Source organism: Oncorhynchus clarkii, chromosome 26 (assembly GCF_045791955.1).
Source record: "Oncorhynchus clarkii lewisi isolate Uvic-CL-2024 chromosome 26, UVic_Ocla_1.0, whole genome shotgun sequence".
In the NCBI taxonomy this organism is placed as follows: domain Eukaryota; kingdom Metazoa; phylum Chordata; class Actinopteri; order Salmoniformes; family Salmonidae; genus Oncorhynchus; species Oncorhynchus clarkii.
Genome location: NC_092172.1, coordinates 27,224,081 through 27,240,339, shown reverse-complemented (window position 1 = coordinate 27,240,339; position 16,259 = coordinate 27,224,081). Strand labels below are relative to the sequence as shown.

The 16,259-nt window shown below is 45.5% G+C and overlaps 1 protein-coding gene across 7 annotated transcripts in view; it reads left to right on the top strand.

The window, feature by feature from the left end:
- The window catches only part of LOC139384492 (chromodomain-helicase-DNA-binding protein 9-like), a 131,278-nt gene extending 117,417 nt beyond the window's left edge, over positions 1-13,861 (top strand). For 4 of the 7 annotated variants that reach the window (XM_071129287.1, XM_071129286.1, XM_071129292.1 and 1 more), the window contains 14 exons: positions 157-274; positions 639-696; positions 876-924; positions 2,432-2,687; positions 2,860-3,065; positions 3,374-4,270; positions 4,432-4,598; positions 4,814-5,083; positions 5,898-6,084; positions 6,346-6,494; positions 6,818-7,051; positions 7,337-7,486; positions 7,689-7,793; positions 8,240-13,861. In XM_071129287.1, the coding sequence (XP_070985388.1) occupies positions 157-274; positions 639-696; positions 876-924; positions 2,432-2,687; positions 2,860-3,065; positions 3,374-4,270; positions 4,432-4,598; positions 4,814-5,083; positions 5,898-6,084; positions 6,346-6,494; positions 6,818-7,051; positions 7,337-7,486; positions 7,689-7,793; positions 8,240-9,244 (3,851 nt within the window). In that variant the 3' untranslated portion in view covers positions 9,245-13,861. The remainder of the gene's footprint in view (positions 1-156; positions 275-638; positions 697-875; positions 925-2,431; positions 2,688-2,859; positions 3,066-3,373; positions 4,271-4,431; positions 4,599-4,813; positions 5,084-5,897; positions 6,085-6,345; positions 6,495-6,817; positions 7,052-7,336; positions 7,487-7,688; positions 7,794-8,239) is intronic. The other 3 variants (XM_071129288.1, XM_071129291.1, XM_071129289.1) reach the window with 2 other exon arrangements.
- The last annotated feature ends 2,398 nt before the right edge of the window (positions 13,862-16,259 follow it).

Here is a 16,259-nt window from a genome sequence, read left to right as displayed (position 1 = left end):
TCATGTTCTTCCACGGGGATGTAGTTAACACTGGATGACAGCTGTCACACTCACCTTTGGGGGAAAGTGGCCAGCTGTATGTTTGTTTTTTATCTCTTCATGTTTCCAAGTTCTAACCTCTGTTGGCTTACCTCTCCACTGTGGTCCACTATACAGGTTATGAGAAGTATAACACAGTGCGTGCAGACCCTGCCCTCTGCTTCCTAGAGCGGGTGGGCCGGCCAGACGAGAAGGCCATCGCTGCTGAACAAAGAGCCAATGACTTCATGGATGGGTTGGTAGCATTACACATCATGGCTGACTGACTGAGTCAGGTAGTTAGCTTGTCAGTCTCCTCCACTGACTCAGACAGGGCTTAAACAAACAATGACACACTTAAAAAGTTTCAGTTGTTGTAACACTTTTTATAACCAGTCATTAAACTATGATAGAAAAGGAAGAAACCAGAAACTGATATTATTGTAAAAACCTTTTCTGAAGTGAATCTGAGTCCGTGTTTAGTTCAGAGCTGTTAGGAGCTGCCTGCAAGTTCCCCTGTCTGTTACCTTGTGTGGCCCTTGCTGACTGACTGAATAACTGGCTGACTTACTGGCTGGCAGGCTGGCAGACTGACTGACGGTTGTTATCTGTGTTTGCAGGGACGTGGATGACCCAGAATACAAGCCTGCCCCAGCCTTGCTGAAGGACGATATGGAGGTGAGGCCACAGTGAACGGGGGCAGAACAGAGCCAGCACAGCAACAGATAAGGCTGCTGTACACACTGACTGGCATGTGTATTCTCTGCCCCTGTAGAGACTAGGCAATACAGGTTGTTGAGTGTTATTGTGTCCAGTTCTGTGTCCAGTGTTTTAACACACACTTCTCTCCTCCATAGGATGACGCCTCCTCTCCTGGAGACCTGGTTGTCACAGACAACCCTGGAGGTCAGTTACATCTTGCTATTCAGTCTCTTTCTACTCAGCTTTTGTACTATCACAACCAATACACATCATATTACAATATCTAGTACAAGTCACTACTACTATTACAAATATTGCTACTACAAGTCACTACTACTACTACCAGTCACTACTACTACCAGTCACCACTACTACTGCTACTACCAGTCACTGCTACTACTACTACTACTACCACTACTACTACCAGTCACTGCGACTACTACTACCAGTCACTGCTACTACTACTACCAGTCACCACTACTACTGCTACTACCAGTCACTACTACTATTACCACTACTACTACCAGTCACTGCTACTACTACCAGTCACTGCTACTGCTACTACTACTACTACTACTACTACAACCAGTCACCGCTACTACTACTACCAGTCACTGCTACTACTACTACTACTACTACCAGTCACTGCTACTACTACAACCAGTCACCGCTACTACTACTACTACTACTACCAGTCACTGATACTACTACTACCAGTCACCACCAGTACTACTACTACTACTACTACTACTACTACCACCAGTCACTGATACTACTACTACCAGTCACCACCACCACTACTACTACTACTACTACTACTACTACTACCAGTCACCACCAGTACTGCTACTACTGCTATTACTACTACTACTACTACTACTACTACCAGTCACCACCAGTACTACTACTACTACCACCAGTCACTGCTACTGCTACTACTACCAGTCACTACTACTACCAGTCACCACTACTACTGCTACTACCAGTCACTTCTGCTACTACTACTACTACATGTCACTACTACTACCAGTCACTACTACTACCAGTCACTACTACTACCAGTCACTACTACTACCAGTCACCACTACTACTGCTACTACTACTACTACTACTACCAGTCACTGCTACTACTACCAGTCACTGCTACTGCTACTACTACTACTACTACAACCAGTCACTGCTACTACTACAACCAGTCACCACCAGTACTACTACTACTACTACTACTACTACTACTACTACTACTACTACAACCAGTCACTGCTACTACTACTACTACTACTACTACCAGTCACTGCTACTACTACTACCAGTCACCACCAGTACTACTACTACTACCAGTCACTGCTACTACTACTACTACCAGTCACTACTACTGCTACTACTACTACTACTACTGCTACTACTACTACTACTACAAGTCACTACTACTGCTACTACTACTACTACTACTACTACTGCTACTACTACTACTACCAGTCACTGCTACTACTACTACCAGGCACCACCAGTACTACTACTACCAGTCACTACTATTACAACAACAACTACTACTGCTGCTACTAGCACCAGTCACTACTATTACAAACAGTCACTACTACTAGTGCTACTACTGCTGAAACTACTACAACTTCTTCCACTACTATAAAACAACTTAAAAAGCATTCTCCCAGGTTAAACAATGTGTGTGTTGTGTATGTGTGCTCTCCAGAGGGTGCTCCAGTGATGATGGAAGGGTTAGGTGGAGGAGGAGGAGATGCAGCCTACTGGCCCTCCTCCTCAGTACTAACAGCCAGACTGAGACGTCTGATCACAGCCTCTCAGCGCTACACCAAGTCCAGACAGATCCTCCACATCCACCAGACCCAGCACACCACCCATGTCACGCCCTCACTGTGTCCCCTGCCACCCACCCTCAATGACACTATCAACCCCAAGATGGCCGCCAAGATAGAACGCCAGCAGAGGTGAGTGAAGCTGCAAGGCCTGGACAGAAACGTAAAGTTAGCCACGGTCTATAACTTATACCACTGTCTCATTCTCTCTTCCTCTTTCTGTCCTCCCTCTCTCTGTGTATATCTCTATCTCTACCCCTGTTTTTCTTTCTCTCTGTTTCTCTCTCCCTCCCTCTCTCCCCAGATGGACGAGGCGAGAGGAAGCTGATTTTTACCGTGTGGTGTCTACCTTTGGTGTGGTGTTTGACCCAGACCTGGGCCGTTTCGACTGGACCAAGTTCAGAGCCATGGCTCGGCTGCACAAGAAGACAGACGAGAGTCTGCAGAAGTACCTGTGGGCCTTCACTGCCATGTGCAGGAGAGTGTGTCGCCTGCCACCCAGAGAAGGAGGTGAGAGAGATACTGTTCATCTGTGCTGTGCCACCTGTAGAAAGGGTGTGGAAGTCAATATACTTGTAAGCTGTATACTGTGTTGTTTATTAGAGGAGTTGTGTGCTTACTAATACCTGCTGATAATGTGCTACATACAGTATGTATGTCAAGGTTAATGATTTAAGGAAGTGCTGGGGAAACAAGCATGTGATAAGGTTAACGATCAATGGAAAGTTAAACAGCGAGTGGAATGAGTTCACACAAAATGCAAATACAGATGTATGAATTATGCAGGACAGCCTTATTCTCTCTCTCCCTCTCTCTAGACACAGCAGTGGACCCCTCTCTGTCCATTCAGCCCATCACAGAGGAGCGTGCATCTCGTACCCTCTACAGAGTAGAGCTGCTACGCCAGGTCAGGGAACAGGTCCTGCGCCACCCCTTGCTCTATGAGCGCCTGCCCTTGTGCCAGCTGGGCTCGGACCTGCCCGTGTGGTGGGAGACCAGTACCCACGACCGAGACCTCCTAATTGGGGCCGCCAAGCACGGCGTCAGCCGCACAGACTACCACATCCTCCGAGACCCAGAGCTCTGCTTCATGGCTGCCCAGCGCAACTACAGCCAGAATAAAGGAGTCCAACTGCCATCCCAGACCCCTACTCCGCTCCTGAATCCCCAGTACCAGGCTAGTAGAGACCCAGCCTTGGCAGAGTGCCCTGTGCCTGCCCAGAGGGAGAGGGAGGACATCCCGGGGGCAGTGCCCAAAGAAGAACCTTTCTCGGAGGGGGAGGAGTGCATGGAGAGAGGGGATCAGGTGGAGAGGTGGAGTCCCCAGCCTGCCCCTCTCACCCCTACAGGGATAGAGGAGAAGCCTGACCTGGGGGTGGTGAAAGGAGAGAACGAGAGCCACATGGTGGCGGCACGGACCAAGCCACTCACACCCAACTCAGCCGCCAGGAAAGAGAAGAAAGCCAATAAAAGAAGTCGAAGAGAGGCCAGACGAGCCGCCTCCGCAGCATCAGACTCCGACTCGGATGGCTCCTCCTCCAGCTCTTCATCACGATCTTCTTCATCATCGTCATCGTCGTCCTCTTCCTCCTCACGCTCCGGATCCAGCTCCTCGTCATCTTCATCCTGCTCATCAGGCTCCTCATCTTCCTCTTCCTCATCTTCATCTTCCTCTGTTAACAGTGAGAGTGAGGGAGAGGAAGGAAAGACCAAGGGTGAGTGCTGCTATTATTATTTTGGTTCTTGCAGTGAAAGACTTTTACAGTACCGTTGAGGCAATCAATGTTGTAAATATGCCAAGGTAGTTAGGCTGTCTGAAGTTGTGTTGTATATTTTGAGGTTTTCTGAAGTAGAGTTATATTGCATGTTCTTCCAGTCCCGACAGTGGCCATCGTGAAGGGATTTGACGAAGACAGTGTGGCGTCTCTCAGCACCACTCAGGATGAGATGCAGGACAGTCACGTGACAGAGAACGGCAGCAACAACTCACACCACCACCCCTTCCAGGGAGGATACATGCTGGCTGCATCCTACTGGCCCAAGGTAAACACACACACCAAACCTCTTAGTGTTTCAGTTCTAGCCTGAGTTAGTTTCCTGAGAATCCCAACCATGTTGAAACAGCCCTTAGGAGGGTGCTGTTCACGTTAATCCAGTTTTATTTCATCCTTCCACCAGACGATATAGTCCGGGGCAAAAGCCAATCAGCATCCAGGATCCAAACAACTTGTTTTATAATGTCCCCTGTCCCCCTGTAGGACCGTGTGATGATCAACCGTCTGGACAGTATCTGCCAAGCAGTGCTGAAGGGGAAGTGGCCGGGGGCCCGGCGGTCATACGAGGCAGGAGGGGCCGTAGCCTCCTTCTACACCACCAAGCTGCTGGACAATGCAGCTGCGGCCAACAACAGCAGCAACCTCTGCTCAGCTTCCGCCTTGGCCTCAGAGGACCCCTCTGCCTCCCCTCAGGGTTCAAAGGTGAAGAAGCATGTTGCAGGAGAAAAGGAGTTCTCAGTGAAAATGAATGAAGTATGTTGATTTCCGTTACTCCCCTCTCGTAGGACCCCACACTACTCCAAAGCCTAATTGTGGTGTTTCAGCATGTTTTGTTGGGGATTTTGATTTTGTTTAATAGTAATACCCTCTTTAATTTCTACCCACTCCATGTGGATTGGGATCCGGGGCTGTAATTACATTTTTACATAAATCAGTCGTTCATGGATGGGAAGCTAAAAAGAAGCTTAGTGTGGAGAAACACTGGGGTTTGAGAAGGTTCATCTGATTGAGATGGGGCTGGCTCGCTATTGTGGGGAATTGTGATGGGGCTCTAGTACTGTGGGTGTTTTGTCTCTAATGGGGCTGATAGCAGCTGAGCTATTAACCATGCAGGCCTGCTTCCTGCTTGCTTTAATACTACAGTAGCTAGCTATGAGCCTACATTGCCATAGCAACAGAGGGAGGAGCATTTGTGTCAAATATTCAATAAAATGGCCACTGACTGCTGAAAGCCACAGCCTTCCCTGTGACATAGTCCTTTAGTAAACTCCTGACATTGCATAGTCAACTTACCCTATACGCTTCTAGCTGCTACAGTATATGCTGTGTCCATACCCATAACTATCCCTACTTCCAACTTCCAAGAATACAGAATGCTCTTAGAGCGAAGCCTTACAAGCCAACAAACTATTGTGCCAATGCAGTGAAAATCAAAACAAGCACTTAGACCCCCTCCCTTTTTCTGTTATGTTTTGGTTCGTTTTTTTCTGTAGAAGGGGCTCCAATGCCATCAGACAGTGTGACCTTGTGTTTCTGTGTAATTGACTGACCGCCCCTCTCACTGCAGCAGGAGGGAGGTCTGAAGCTGACCTTCCAGAAGCAGGGGCCCGGCCAGCCCCTGAAGAGGCCCCTGGAGCCTGAGGAGGGGCCCCTTAGCCAGCAGCAGTACCTTACAAGGCTCCATGAGCTCCAGAGTGCCTCAGACACCAGTCTGGCTGACTTCACCAAGCCCCAGGCTGCCAGCTTCCCACAGGGTACATACAGACTAGGGCTGACCACAAAGTCCGGTTTTAACAGCAATGTATTGTTAGTTTATACAATTTAAAGTTCATTCCTGTCTGGTAAAGAATACCCTTCATGAGAAATCTCAAAGCTAAACTGTGAGCTTTTTATTTAGTATCACTAGATGGCAGCCAAGATACATTTCCCCATATGTTGTACATTCATGATCATGATGGTGTGTACTGCTTTAGTCTTCTGTTTTAATCTGGGACACGTTGTTTGTGTGTTTCCAGCCTCTACAGGTCTGGCGGGTCAGATGAAGCTGAACGGAGGTATGGATGGCCAGCCGGTGGTGAAGAGGAGGAGAGGAAGGAGGAAGAATGTGGAGGGGATGGACCTGCTCTTTATGAACAGGAAAAGAGGACCAGCCGTGCCTGAAAGCGTAAGATCTTAATTTACTCTCTTTGGGGCTCTACGTCTTCCCTGTCAATCCTCTCACTCCTATCTTGCCATCTTAGGTCCTTCAAACATTTAGTCCTTAAACACTGGATACTGGAAAGCTACATGTGATTGCATGGTTTTAAGAGATATTTAAAGTTTGAAGAGTATGCCTAAATGTGTTTACCTAGCATTTGAAAATGAAATATAGGATTTACTGTGTGTACTGAAGTATAGGAGGCCGTATGAGGGCTGTGCTAGCATGCCTATACAAACACTAGCCACTAGAAATTCACTGATGGGATGATGTCTACCCTGCATCTCCAGGTGCCCTCGGCGTGGGGTGGTATGAGTCAGGCTGGCACTGGGCTGTCTATTGCCTCAGGGCAGGGTAACCCCCTAGGGGCCCAGGGCCCTATGGACACAGAGAGCAGAGTCTCTGTCATCAACCTGAAAGATGGGACCCGTCTGGCCGGAGACGATGCCCCCAGGAGGAGGGAGCTGGAGCTGTGGCTCAAAGAACACCCAGGCTTTGTGGCTGACACAGGGGCCTTCATCCCTGTGAGTCCCTCCCTTCCTCTTCCTCACCCTCTGATTCTCCATTCCTCTATCCCTAACCCAGGGTTTATTAAGGGCTGTGAATATACTGTACAACTAAAATAGACATCCGTCAGGGTTACGGACAATTCCATTCAGTCAGTTCATGACATAAACAGAAATTCCATTTGCATTTTGAATCAAAATGCAATTGACCCCAACCATGATTTCCATTGACAGTAGAAATGGTTTTGGATGTAGTCCTGTAGTTGAACCTCTGTATCCCTGACCCTCTCTTCTCCTCCTCAGGGAGTGAATAAGAGGCAGCTGGAGCAGTTCCAGCAGGATGGTAGACCCAAGCAGAAGAGGCATCGCTGCAGGAACCCCAACAAGATCGATGTCAACAGTCTGACAGGAGAGGAGAGGGTCCAGATCATCAACAGGAGAAATGCACGCAAGGTGAGGTGTGTGTGTGTGTGTGTGTGTGTGTGTGTGTGTGTGTGTGTGTGTGTGTGTGTGTGTGTGTGTGTGTGTGTGTGTGTGTGTGTGTGTGTGTGTGTGTGTGTGTGTGTGTGTGTGTGTGTGTGTGTGTGTGTGTGTGTGTGTGTGCGCGTGTGTGTATGTGTGTGTGTCTCATGTTGTCCTCCCGTCCTCTCCCCAGGTTGGTGGGGCCTTCGCCCCCCCTCTAAAGGACCTATGTCGGTTCCTTCAGGAGAACCCAGAGTACGGGGTTCCACCAGAGTGGGCCGACGTCGTCAAGCAGTCGGTAAGTCTGATAGCCTTTACCTCCTTCATATGCTGTAGAACACCCCACAGGTCTACTTCACGTGTATACAAGAGGAATAATAGAACTACATGTATCTAGCTTGGCTAGTTGTCAGTGCAGTAACTGTGGTATAGTTAAGCAATAAGGCCGAGGGGCTGTGGTATATGGCCAATAAACCACGTCTAAGGGCTGTTCTTATGCACAACGCAATATGGTTTGCCATATACCACAAACCCCTGAGGTGCCTTATTGCTATTATAAACTGGTTACCAACGCAATTAGAGCAGTAAAAATACATGTTTTGTCATACCCGTGGTATACGGTCTGATATACCACGGGTGTCTGCCAATCAACATTCAGGGCTGGAACTACCCAGTTTCTAACTGTAGTTATGTAATGGTTGTTGATTAGAGTGCTAACCCTGTGTTTCTCTGTCTGTCCTTCAGGGCTACCTCCCAGAGAGCATGTTTGACCGGATCCTGACAGGACCCATCGTACCAGAGGAGGTGAGTCGGCGTGGACGGAGGCCCAAGAGCGCCCTGGCCAAGGCTGCAGCTACAGCCAACCAGGGGGCCCCATCCCTGGGCCTCAACCCCCTGCTGGCCAACGGCCTCCTCTCTGGCATGGATCTATCTAGTCTACAGGCCTTCCAGCAGAACCTCCAAAGTCTCCAGTCACTGCAGCTCACTGCCGGCCTCATGGGCCTGCCCACCGATGCTAACAACCTGGCCGCCATGTTTCCCATGATGCTCTCTGGCATGGCTGGGCTTCCCAACCTCCTGAGCATGGGGGGTCTGCTGGGGAAGCCCCCACAGGACGCCACGGGGGGAGCTGAGCAGAGGAAGAGGAAGAAGGGAAGCAGAGAAGGAGGAGGAGGGGAGCCCTCGTCTGCCTCCTCCAAAGCCCCCTCCTCCTCCCACTCCCACGGCCTCTCCCACACCACGGACACCAAAGCTGAAAGGACAGAAGGTCAAAGCAGGGACGGGGACGGCCACGTCCCCAGTGTCCATTCCCCCTCCAGTTCCTCTGCCACCACCTCCACCACCACCCCACTAAGTGCTTCTGCTGCCCAGGCAGCCTCCAGTCACCCTCTGTCTCTTAACCCCTTGTTACTCTCCAGTATGCTTTACCCAGGGATGCTTCTCACTCCAGGCCTTAACCTTCCTGTGTCCACCACACAGCCACCACACAGTGACTCAAACAGTGACCACAAACCCCACAAGCCCACTAAGACCTCTAAGACCGCCCCCTCAAAACCTCTGTCGCCAAGGAGAACACCGGAGTGTCAGGAAGAGGAGGGTCTTAGTGACAAGAGGGAGGAGTCAGGGGAACACAAGGAGGAGAACAGTGGTCCAGAAGGCTCGGGGAAGGCGGAGTCATCTTCTTCGTCAGAGTCTGGGAGCTCTTCTTCATCATCTGATGGGTCATCAGACTCAAGCGATGAAGACTGAACCTAATGAATATATAAATATATTTATGTATCTATTAGAAATGTACACACATACAGTACCAGCCAAAAGTTTGGACACACCTACTCATTCAAGGGTTTTACTATTTTGTACATTGTAGAATAATAGTAGACATCAAACATAATAATAGACATCAAACATATGAAATGACACATAGGGAATCATGTAGTAACCAAAAAAGTGTTCAACAAATTTTTGATTCTTCAAAGTAACCACCCTTTACCTTGATGACAGCTTTGCACACTCTTGGCATTCTCTCAACCAACTTCTCCTGGAATGCTTTTCCAACAGTTGAAGGAGTTGTTGGCTGCTTTTCCTTCACTCTGTGGTCCAACTCATCCCAAACCATCTCAATTGGGTTAGGTCAGGTGGTTGTGGAGGCCAGGTCATCTGATGCAGCACTCCATCACTCTCCTTGGTCAAATAGCCCTTACATAGCCAGGAGGTGTATTTTGGGTCATGGTCCTGTTGAAAAACAAATAATAGTCCCACCAAATGCAAACCAGATGGGATGGCATATCACTGCAGAATGCTGTGGTATCCATGCTGGTTAAGTGTGCCTTGAATTCTAAATAAATCACAGACAGTGTCACCAGCAAAGCACCCCCACTCCATCACACCTCCTCTTCCATGCTTTACGGTGGGGACCACACATGCAGAGATTATCTCATCAGACCAAAGGACAGATTTTCACCGGTCTAATAGCCATTGCTTGTGTTTCTTGGCCCAAGCAAGTCTCTTCTTCTTACTGGTGTCCTTTAGTAGTGGTTTCTTTGCAGCAATTCGACCATGAAGGCCTGATTAAGTCTCCTCTGAACAGTTGATGTTGAGATGTGTCTGAAGGAAGCATTCATTTGGGCTCTGATCTGAGGTGTAGTTAACTGTAATGAACGTATCCTCTGCAGCTGAGGTAACTCTGTTTCTTCCTTTCCTCTGGCGGTCCTCACGAGAGCCAGCTTCATCATATTGCTTAATGGTTTTTGCCACTGCACTTAAAGAAACTTTCAAAGTTCTTGAAAATGTCCATATTGACTGACCTTCATGTCTTAAAGTAATGATGGACTGTCATTTCTCTTTGCTCATTTGAGCTGTTCCACCCCTACCATGTCACAACACAACACATGTCACAACTGTTTGGCTCGAACGAATTACAAAGAAAGAAATTCCACAAATGAACTTTTAACAAGGCACACTTGTTAATTGAAATGCATTCCAGGTGACTACCTCATGAAGGTGGTTGAGAGAATAACAAGAGTGTGCAAAGCTGTCATCAAGGCAAAGGGTGGCTACTTTGAAGAATCTCAAATATAAAATATATTTTGATTTGTTTAACCATTTTTTTGGTTACTACATGATTCCATATGTGTTATTTCATGGTTTTGATGTCTTCACTATTATTCTACAATGTAGAAAATAGTCAAAATAAAGAAAAACCCTGGAATGAATAGGCGTGTCCAAACTTTTGACTGGTGCTGTATATATTACACATATATATGGATTTCCCTGCACTTACATTGTGATTTCTTTTCATGTAAATACAGAAAACAAACTAAAATGTTGTGTAATAAAGACTACAAAAGTGACAAGAAGAACCATGACCTAGAAGAAACTGAAATGAACTTTCAGTGTTTGTTCAAAAAGGTACAATCTTGTTTTGAGAGACATTTTGCATGTCAAACTTTAGTAGATTTCTGAACTTTGTGAACTTGTATTAGGCCTACACACATTGATGTACAATTGCAACAAACTGAGAAAAAGAAATCAAAATGGCATTATTGTAATTATCATGTTGGGATTTAATTTTATTAAAAAAGAGGAAATAAATATGCGTTCTCTGCTGAGCTGTACTGTTCATATATTTTGTAGTGGGAGGAAAAGACCTTGAATATTTAGCTTTCCTTTGTAAATACTTTTACAGGTTTTCTTCTTGACACTTACAGTATACTTTGCGGATCATACGTTTGGAAAAGTCAGCAATAACTCGGGCAGCTAATGAATGTGACTGAAGCTGTAGATCCTTCATCAGCCATGCTTCTCACACAAGGGAGAGGTGTTCAGTCTCTGTTCCAATGTCCACACTAAGACAGTTATTCAAAGGAAGAAATGTATTGGACATTCATTCTAAGTAGTATGCTAGTGTGCATTTTGGAATGTAGTCTCCCCTGCCTGTCTCGCACAACCAACACACATGGTTCTTTTGACACTGAGGTGCACTTTAGTTTCCCATATTACACTCGCTAGCACATAACCAGTTGGGTCTACTCCCCTAAGGACTGAAAGGACAGCAACCTGACAGCAAGGCTGCGCCAAATGCTGCTTTCGCTGGGACAGAAAAGACACTAAATTCCACCCCAGTGTTTTTGACTGCATCGTTACCTCAGCAGAGTATAGAAGGGATTGAGTTCACTGCAAATACATCCTGTTGTGTGTGTATTGGCAAGGCTGGCTCACTCGTCCCCGCTGGGATCTGTGTTCTTCATGGCATACTCTTGAGAGCTTCCACTCACTTAGTCTCTTCCAGTGCCTTGAGTCTGCGAGACTACCACTCACTGTGTTCTGGCTGTGTGTGTTTGTTTGCGTGGGCGTTTCTTTCCGTTTTGGCTGAGTCAGTGTGTTCTTCAGGCCATGTACTGATTGTGTCCCATGCGGTGCAGCATCAACCGAGCCATTGTGTATGGTGGTGTGTATTGGGGAGGCTAGAGCATTGGGTTCTACAACCAAAAGTGAAGTCACATAAACAGTGACTGCTGGTATAGTCGACATAGTATACTCAACACCCCCTGAGTCATCTTTAATACTTTAAAAGCCCATCAGTATCGGTGTTCCACTCGTAGTGCCGCCTTCTGCTATCGAGTGAGCTGAAGAATCTCCAATGAGCTCTGACTGTGGGTGATGTCTGTAGTCTTCCATTCTGAACACAGTGTGTCCCTGTTGTGTTGAATTACCTTGCTATCATAAACTAGTAATTAAGTAGCTATGTGTATTGAGGGACCACAGGGGTTTGTATTGTCTCTGATATAATTGTAGATTACTGAGTCATCAAAATTATTTTCATAATTGACTGTAGAAAAGCATAGTTTATACATCGATTGCAGTGATTCTGAATAGTATTGGGTTGGCTATGGTAGGTTAAGTTTAGGCTTGAGTAAGACTGAATATCCAGACCTTCCTTTAGAACTGAGCTGCTTTGCTGACTATGATCTCTGTTTCATGGGAATTGGAGGCTTTTAAGTGTTAATTTCTAGCCTGGAATCCAAACTGATATGCTGTTTCATCACTAAACACATTGTTCAGTCTGATTTCACCAGGCTAGTTAATTTCTCCATATGTCTTACTGATCAATCCACTGATGACTGGATCGGCAGACAGACTGATGGATGTAGAAGTGTCCTTACGCTCGCTGTACCTCTGTGTATTTTACACCCTCACTTTCTCACTCAACTTCCAGTCAGTATCTGATGTGATTTAACAGATAATGTTTTATGTTCCTTATTTTCTACGGCTCAATGGTGGTGTATTTTTTCATTACCATATGACATGGCCCATCTGTGCTCATCCTCGTGGTAACCAAGGGAGACACTGAGACTGGAATTCAGTATACCCTAAGTACCTGTTGTAATTATGTTTAGTGGAACAGTGCTTTCCGGATTGATACAGCACCGTGTAGGAGAACTGTCGGTACACGTTGGACTGCTAGGCAGGCACACATTTGGAAATGATCTTGAAGAGGAATGGGACGTTTTATTTTACATGGTGACAATGAAACGTCACAACAGGTTACATCTGTGGTAGAGACATTCATTTAGTCTCTTTCAGCCTTCATTTAGCTGTTCACTGAGCCTATATTGAAGCCATTCATCAACGTATACAAGCCCACCAGACAGACAGCCCTGCCCTGTTGTCTAAACCAAGACTGATGAAGAACCTCCACTCACTGAAATAACATTTACTTTAAAGATGTTCTGTTTTCCCCATTCACCTATGATGTCCTTTACCATGGTTTCTGTGTGTAAACTGAGAGACAGCCAGGTTGTTACTCTTCCTGAAAGTCAACCTAAATACATTTAACATTGTCAGTTTGCCACTTTAGTTTGGGCTGGTTCCGACCACTAGGTCTCACAAACCTAGTGAATTCAATAGAACAACCTTCAACTGTCATTTTGTTCCACTTCATACCTAGTCTATCCCTAAATCTACCAGTGCCCTTAGGCAGAAGCCCAGCCTTTGCTGCTTCCAGATTACAATATTCACCCAAATATGATTGTTTTAGCAGGCTTTATTTTCAGACCCAACAGGCAGACAACAGGCATGGATTCATTCCTACTAGTGTGACAAGAAGCCTGCTTAATTTGCTATAGACAGACCCATAGCTCTGTTTAAGTTGAAATGTTAGTACTGAAGGGAGAGCTGGATTTGACTAAAGATGGAACAATATATTTGCTTTTATTATGTATTTTGATGATATATTTCTGGTAGTTTGTTATAGGTCTCCCTACAGTGCTGAACTGACTGATTAGATCAGTCATAGACTCGCCTCACTGGCACAATGAAATGACCAATATGCAACAGACAGAGACAAATAAAGCACACACTACTACACGTTAATTAGAATTTTCATTTTGGGTAAAGTAGTTGCTGAAATGACAAATTGATTATTGGCATTGTATTTTTTGTTTCAAGCTTGATAATATCCTAAAGTCAATAAGTCTGTTCTTGTTTTTGTTTGGTTGTTTTTTGGACTGTTGCAAAATTATCAAGTTGTGGTCTGTGTAGTGGAATAATACGTTATGTAGTGGGGAGGACAAGTTGTGGTCTGTGTAGTGGAATAATATGTTGTGTAGTGGGGAGGAGAAGTTGTGGTCTGTAGTGGAATAATACGTTATGTAGTGGGGAGGACAAGTTGTGGTCTGTGTAGTGGAATAATACATTATGTAGTGGGGAGGACAAGTTGTGGTCTGTGTAGTGGAATAATACGTTATGTAGTGGGGAGGACAAGTTGTGGTCTGTGTAGTGGAATAATACATTATGTAGTGGGGAGGACAAGTTGTGGTCTGTGTAGTGGAATAATACGTTATGTAGTGGGGAGGACAAGTTGTGGTCTGTGTAGTGGAATAATATGTTGTGTAGTGGGGAGGACAAGTTGTGGTCTGTGTAGTGGAATAATACGTTATGTAGTGGGGAGGACAAGTTGTGGTCTGTGTAGTGGAATAATACATTATGTAGTGGGGAGGACAAGTTGTGGTCTGTGTAGTGGAATAATACATTATGTAGTTAGGAGGACAAGTTGTGGTCTGTGTAGTGGAATAATACGTTATGTAGTGGGGAGGACAAGTTGTGGTCTGTGTAGTGGAATAATACGTTATGTAGTGGGGAGGACAAGTTGTGGTCTGTGTAGTGGAATAATATGTTATGTAGTGGGGAGGACAAGTTGTGGTCTGTGTAGTGGAATAATATGTTATGTAGTGGGGAGGACAAGTTGTGGTCTGTGTAGTGGAATAATATGTTATGTAGTGGGGAGGACAAGTTGTGGTCTGTGTAGTGGAATAATACATTATGTAGTGGGGAGGACAAGTTGTGGTCTGTGTAGTGGAATAATACATTATGTAGTGGGGAGGACAAGTTGTGGTCTGTGTAGTGGAATAATATGTTATGTAGTGGGGAGGACAAGTTGTGGTCTGTGTAGTGGAATAATATGTTATGTAGTGGGGAGGACAAGTTGTGGTCTGTGTAGTGGAATAATATGTTATGTAGTGGGGAGGACAAGCATCTTAAAAAGTCATGTGTAATTTATTGGATTACTTTCTATGAAGTTATATAGAGGAAATTGAAGTTTAATTATTTTTATTAAACATATTCTGACTATCCATGAAGCCTGTCTTTCTGTATTCTTTCACATTGACCCAGTTACAGGCACTTCAAGGTATCCAGAATTACAATGTTATTTATTGTTCACTGGCGATATACAGTTGAAGTCGGAAGTTTACATTCACATTAGCCAAATACATTTAAACTTAGTTTTCACAATTCCTGACATTTAATCCTTGTAAAAATTCCTTGTCTTAGGTCAATTAGGATCACCACTTTATTTTAAGAACGTGAAATATCAGAATAATTGTAGAGAGAATTATTTATTTCAGATTTGATTTCTTTCATCACATTCCCAGTGGGTCAGAAGTTTACATACACTGAATTAGTACTTGGTAGCATTGCCTTTAAATTGTTTAACTTGGGTCAAACGTTTTGGGTAGCCTTCCACAAGCTTCCCACAATAAGTTAGGTGAATTTTGTCCCATTCCTCCTGACAGAGCTGGTGTAACTGAGTCAGGTTTGTAGGCCTCCTTGCTCGCATACGGTTCTTTAGTTCTGCCCACAAATGTTCAAAAGGATTGAGGTCAGGGCTTTGTGATGGCCACTCCAATACCTTGCCTTTGTTGTCCTTAAGCCATTTTTCCACAACTTTGGAAGTATGCTTGGGGTCATTGTCCATTTGGAAGACCCATTTTCAACCAAGCTTTAGCTTCCTGACTGATGTCTTGAGATGTTGCTTCAATATTTCCCTGTAATTTTCTTGCCTCATGATGCCATCTATTTTGTGAAGTGCACCAGTCTCTCCTGCAGCAAAGCACCCCCACAACATGATGCTGCCACCCCCGTGTTTCACATTTGCGATGGTGTTCCTCGGCTTGCAAGCATCCCTCTTTTTCCTCCAAACATAATGATGGTCATTATGGCCAAACAGTTTGTTTCATCAGACCAGATGATATTTCTCCTAAATGTACCATCTTTGTCCCCATGTGCAGTTGCAAACCGTAGTCTGGCTTTTTTATGACGGTTTTGGAGCAGTGGCTTCTTCCTTGCTGATTGGCCTTTCAGGCTATGTCGATATAGGACTCATTTTACTGTGGATATAGATACTTTTGTACCTGTTTCCTCCAGCATCTTCACAAGGTTCTTTGCTGTTGTTCTTGGATTGATTTGCAGATTTCACACCAAAGCA